This window comes from Crocodylus siamensis, chromosome 4 (genome assembly GCF_052110815.1).
Source record: "Crocodylus siamensis isolate JL-2025a chromosome 4, ASM5211081v1, whole genome shotgun sequence".
Lineage (NCBI taxonomy): Eukaryota > Metazoa > Chordata > Crocodylia > Crocodylidae > Crocodylus > Crocodylus siamensis.
Window position 1 is genome coordinate 3,193,746 of NC_143398.1, and position 6,000 is coordinate 3,199,745.

General features: G+C 53.2%; 1 protein-coding gene across 4 annotated transcripts in view; it reads right to left on the reverse strand.

The window, feature by feature from the left end:
- LOC149865394 (uncharacterized) overlaps positions 1-5,299 on the reverse strand; it is a 29,193-nt gene extending 23,894 nt beyond the window's left edge. For 2 of the 4 annotated variants that reach the window (XR_016441685.1, XM_090041463.1), the window contains exons 1-3: positions 5,218-5,299; positions 4,275-4,469; positions 3,548-3,749 (exon numbers count right to left, since the gene is read on the reverse strand). Coding sequence is in view for 2 of the 4 variants with exons in the window: in XM_090041463.1 (XP_089897589.1) it covers positions 3,548-3,716 (169 nt within the window). In the remaining 2 variants the exon portion in view is untranslated. Of the gene's footprint in view, positions 1-3,547; positions 3,750-4,274; positions 4,470-4,777; positions 4,902-5,217 lie in introns of those variants that run through there. The other 2 variants (XM_090041466.1, XM_090041467.1) reach the window with 2 other exon arrangements.
- Between the last annotated feature and the right edge of the window lie 701 nt (positions 5,300-6,000).

Genomic DNA, 6,000 nt, shown 5'->3' on the forward strand with positions numbered 1-6,000 from the left:
CTTTTACCAGTCCCAAAGGACACCCCTGCCCATTACAGGACAGGAAGGCCTGGGTGAGGGAGATTCCTTACCCTCCATCAACGCCGAGCTTGTGAAGGAACACCTTGAGAGGCTGGATGCCTTCAAGTCAGCCGGCCCTGACAATTTACACCCCAAGGTACTCAAGGAGCTGGCGAGCATCATAGCCCAGCCCCCTGGCACAGATCTTCGAGAGCTCCTGGCTCTCCGGTGAAGCGCCCAAAGATTGGAAGAAGGCTGACGTGGTGCCCATCTTCAAGAAATGGAGGAAATCAGATCCGGCAAACTACAGGCCCATCAGCCTGACCTCTATCCCAGGGAAGGTCTTAGAAAAGATCAAAGAGACCATTCTTAACAGACTGGCTGATGGCAACGTTGCGAGGGATAGCCAGCACGGGTTTGTTGCGGGTAGGTCTTGCTCGACCAATCTCATTTCCTTTTACCACCAGGTGACCCATCACCCGGACAAGGGAGGAGATCGATGCCATATATCTCGACTATAAAAAAAGCCTTCGATCCGGTATCCCACGATTACCTCTTTGCAAAACTGGCTGACTATGGCCTTGGGTTCACCACAATCCACTGGCTGGGGAATTGGCTCTGTGGTCAGACCCAGAGGGTGGCGGTTGACAAAGTCAATTGTTGTGGCGTTCTGTGACCCATGCGGTCCCTCAAGGCTCTGTCCTTGGGCCAGCACTATTTAACATCTTCATGAACCATGTGGACTTTGGTATTCGCCGACAACACCAAACTTCAGGGTAAAGCATCCATTTGTGAGGACAGGAGGATGATCCAAGCTGACCTTGACAGGCTCAGGAAGTGGGCGGAAGAGAACCTGATGGTGTTTAAACACTGAAAAATGCAAGGTTCACCACCTTAGGAAGAAAAACACGCAGTATGCTCACAGGCTCGGCAGTGCTACACTGGGTAGCGCTATGGACAAAAAGGGACTTGAGGGTCACGATTGACCACAAGATGAACGTGAGCCATCAACGTTGTGGCAGCTGAGAAGTGGGTTTGTGTGATAAAAGTGCTTGCTGAAAGCTCTACGAAGATTAGACCAAGTGTCTTGTTACTACGCGTAGCTGTGTTTTTGTTAAGTCAATAAATCTTTCTTACCTTTCTACCCCTGACCACCCTCTCAATCTAAACCCTCCGCAGGCAGCTGGGACAAAACGTGATGCCACTAGTAAAGTGAGCAAAACGCTGGCTTGCATCCATAGATGCTTCTCAAGCAAATCCCACAATGTCATTCTCCCATTGTACTTAATCTTGGTGAAGCTGCAGCTGGAGTACCACGTTCACAGTTTTGGTCTCCACAATTCAAAGAGGATGTGCAGAAGCTTGAGAGGGTGCAGAGGAGAGCCACACGCACGATCAGGTCAGGAAAACAGACCTTATGACGACTGGCTGGGACTCTTCAGCTTGGAATAGCGCAGGCTCAGGGGTAACGTGATGGCTCCCTGTAAGTTTAAAAATCGGGGTGCTCACCAGGATCGGGTGGCACATCTGTTCACCAAAGCACCCCAAGGGATGGCAAAGTCAAATGGTCATAAACTCCTCCAAAACCATTTCAGACTGGACATAAGGAAGAACTTCTTTACTGTCCAAGCCCTCAAGGTTTGGAACAGACTGCCGCCAGAGGTGGTTCAAGCACCTACATTGAACACCTTCAAGAGAAATTTTGATATTTACCTTGCTGGAATCCTATGACCCCTGCCGACTTCCTGCCCCTGGGGCAGAGGGCTGGTCTTGATTTTCCACCCTAATATCTACGAAATCCTTTAGGTCCTTAACTCAATTTAGCAGTCGTTTAATCTCACCTGCATCCCACCTGGAGTCTCCAATTAAACTCGCTAATCTGATTCTCCAGACCTCTAATCTACTGTTCACTCACCTCTGTCACTCTAGCAAGCAGACGCTTGCCACTTTTCTTCTTCTGGGAGGCAGCAGCACGTCTCCATTAATCTACGGCTGACCTCTAATAGGCCTATCACCACAGCCTTCTTAATGGCTTTGCAGTTACGCTTCTTCTTTTGCATGCACTTTAACCACTTGGTGCAAAAGCTTTTGTACACCTCAATACAATAACCTAGGTTTCCTTCTTTCCATACATGGCACTTGGCCACCGGACATGTCGATATACTTCTTAACACTACCTCCTGTGAAATCCATTCCTCAAACCTTTCAACAGGATCAACCTCCACTACCTTATCTGCAATTTGTTCTCCACTGTTGATAGTCATATCAGATGACTATCCAAAACAACAGGTAAATCCCTAAGCAACAAGAAGCAGATAGTGAAAACAAATAGTAAGACACCAAGACCTAAATCAGGAATCACTATGGGTTCAAGGAGCAGACAAATCACCAAGGGCACTATGGCGCACCCCTGGTACAGATGGAGCAAATCTACAGGTTACGACTTCTAGCAGACAACAGTCCCTGCACTAGGAACAGGCCAATAAGCAGCAGCAGTCAGAAAGTAAGTGACACACTGCTATGGGAAAACCAATAGGCAGCACCAGCAGCACTGATGCCATCACTGGTACAAACAGAACTACCTGCCACTCCTACATAAACAATTGTACAAATTGACGAAACAGTCGTGCCAAGAGAACCACTGCAGTAAAGCAGTAAGCAATTATGCTTGCCTGCTTATTTTTACCTCATGATTCTTACAAATCTTTTTTTTTTTTTTTTGCTAAAGTAAATCAATTGGACTTTTAATTCCACGTTAGCCACCCCATGAACAATAGGCAGGGAAGAGCTGGGGAGTGGACCCGAGCTACGGCATCCATCAACCAGGCACTTAGACCCTTCCTGAATGAAGAGCTATACACACGCTACTTAATAAATGAATCAAAACTGTTTATTTACCATCCAACAACCAGTTACTATAAAAAATACAAATACCTTATCCCAAATAACACTACACTATATAAACACACAACTGAATTATCTACTATTTACAACATGATATAAACACAAGGTTACATACAAACATAAAACACAGGGAATCCACTCGAAGCAACTGTCCAAGCACTCTCCAAGATAGAAATCCACTCAATCTACCATCTCCCAGGCACTCCAGACCCACTAGCATTCTCAGCCACCGTCCAAGCACTCCCAGAATGCTTTGAGACGCACCCTGATGCCCACCAAGTGAATACAGGATATCAAACAACAAGAATAAACTTTTTGTAGAAAACAATGATTAAATCGAGGCTTCCTAACTGATGCTTTAAATCGATTTGATTTAAATCAAATCCACTTGGACAACAATTAGTTCAATGACTGTTGCCCAACCAAGATAAAGCCTGTTTCTGCTGGGAGCTGCACACATGCAGGGCAAAAGACCAGGGGCCTCAGCCTCGGAGCTGCCACCCAGAGAGATCAGAGCTGTCCCAGCCCAGCCACCAGGTTACATATACTGCAGCCCTGTCCTGGACACAGACAGACATTTGAGCCTCTCCCGCTGCATGCAGGACAGCCTCTCAGGCACCCAGACCTCCATCATGTACCTCACCTGACTCCTGGTGGGATGGGGGCTCCTCTTGGGGGACATAAGGTGGCTTGTCCTGAGGTGCCAGGGTTTCCCTCTGTCCTGCCTCCTCCAGAGACCTGTTCACATGATGGGCCTTTGGCTGCTCCAGCCAGCCAACACCAGGTTCCTGCAGTGCCCCAGTGGGCTGCATCTTGTGTGATATCACCTTCACATTTGTTGTGATCTAGGAACGAGATAAATATATGTCCCTGGATGATGGGAATGGCAGCATGAATGATCAGAGTTAAATGCTCTCAGCTGGAGAGTCTCATCCTCCACCTGTCACAGCTGGGACCCCTCAGCCACAGCTCCACACCATGCCCCTATTCCCAGCAGGATGGCTAGGAACTGCTCCAGCACCACCAGCTCCAGGCTCTGCTCCTTACTGCGGTGCTGGGGCTTGAGCCAGAACAGACAGAGCTCCCACAGGTGCCTGCAAACCTCTGGCAGCCCCTTGGCTTCCAGGTAGCAGAGACCCTGGAAGCACTGGTGCCAGGTCTCTGGGGTGGGGAGGTTGTCCCCAGTGCCAGCTGTGGGGTCTGAGGGGATCTCAACCTCAGACAGGGGCTACGTGGCCTGCATCATCTCCTGCCCCGGGTCTCCCAGCGTTGGACCAGCTCCTGCAGCTGCCGCTTTGCTGGCTGTGGTGCCAACCACCACACGGACACCACCGAGGCCCAGCCTGGGCAAACCAAAGGACTTTTCCTACCCTTTATCTCCTGCCTGGAGTCCTCCTGTGTCCTGCTCTTCCAGCATCACCTCAGGCTGCAGCAGGGCAGTGAAGGGAAGGGCCACAGCTACCACAGGCTCCAGGACACCCACAGTCTCCCCCAGCCAGGGCCTAGGCTCTCGCTCACCCGCACTTGCGCACGGCACCTGCCCACAGCATCCAGTCTGCAGGCCCCTGCAGGAAAGGAGGCAGTACAGACATCACATGATGGGGGACCCAGGACTGTGCCCCAGCCCCAAGGTCTGCCCAGCCCCAGTGCCCCAACTGTGCCCATGCAGAGCAGCCTCAGGTTTGTTCTTGCTTCCCCTCCTGCCCCATACAGGCCGCAGGGTCTAAGCTGGCACCAGAAACCCCCGCCCACAGCTCCACTCCCCCACAGCATCCACAGGAGACACAGCTCCCCCCCACCCACTGCCCTCCCCCAGCCCCACAGAGCCCCACAGTGGTCCTGAGCCCCCCACCCACATCCAGGTGCCACTGACCTGGGCAACATCTCCAGCACCTCCCAACAGCTCCAGACACTGCAGCCCCAGCCCTCCCCCCAACCTGCCAGTACCCCTGGCTCCTGACCTGCAGCCCCTGCTGCCCCCAGCAGCCCTGGCAGTGCCCCTCACTCCCAGCCTGCAGTCCCCTGTCCCCTCACTCTAGACCTGCAACCCATCGGCAGCCCTGCTGGTGTCCCTCACTCCTGACTCAGAGCCCCCTGCCCTCAGTCCTGACCCGCAGCCCACAGCCCCTGCCACCCAGCCCTGCTAGGAGTCTTGACCTGCCCGGAGCCCTGGCCTCTGATTGGAGGAGCTGGATGCAGAGCTGGGAACCCCCCACTCCCGACTCACAGCCCCAACCTCCCCTGTGCCCCCCACTCCTGACCCGCAGTCCTACCAGTGCCCCCCACTTCCGACCCCCTGCCAGGCGAACCCACCTAGCTCTCTCCTCTCCCCCCGCCGCGAGGGCTCCTGGGAGCTGAGCGCAAACTCCCCAGTTCTGCTGCCGCGGCCCCGCCCACTCGCGTCACACACGCGACGTCACCTGCAGCTGCTCCCCCTCCCCACCGTTAACCCTTTGCTAGCAGGAGCTGCCGGGCAGAACCCGAGGGGTGGGGGGGGACTGCTCCAAGGGCTGGAGCCCGCGCTGGAAGGTGCCTGGGCGGTGCCCCTTCCTCGCTGCCCGCAGTCCCTGCCTCAGTGTCTCTAGTGGCCTCTGGCTCCCTGAGCCTCCACTTCCCCCCTGGACCCTGCAGTTCCTGTTCCTAAGTCTCCCCGTGCCTCAGTTTCCCACCTGCCTCGATGAACCCCCCCGCCATGCCCCAGTTCCTGCCAGACGCCATGCCTCAGTTTTCCTTGAACCGTCTAGCCTGTGCCTCAGTTTCCCAGAGCTGTCCACCCCCAAACCTGTTTCCCACTATAACCCCCGTGGTACTCCAAGAGGTACCCCCTCTCCAGTTGAAGGGATCAAAGCAGGTGCACAAGTGCTGTGGGAAGCGCAGGGACTCTCCTCCCCTATCGAGCAGGGCCAGACCACCAATGGGGACTTAACCATATACATTTTAATACTGGGAACATAACAGGCATAAATCAGAGAGCATAGCGGACACTACCATGCCCCAAGGGGGCAGGATTCAACAAAGGTTAGACACTTACAACCACTGACAAGAGACAGGATTAACAAAATATAAAACACAGACAGCAGAACAAGTGATACGGGT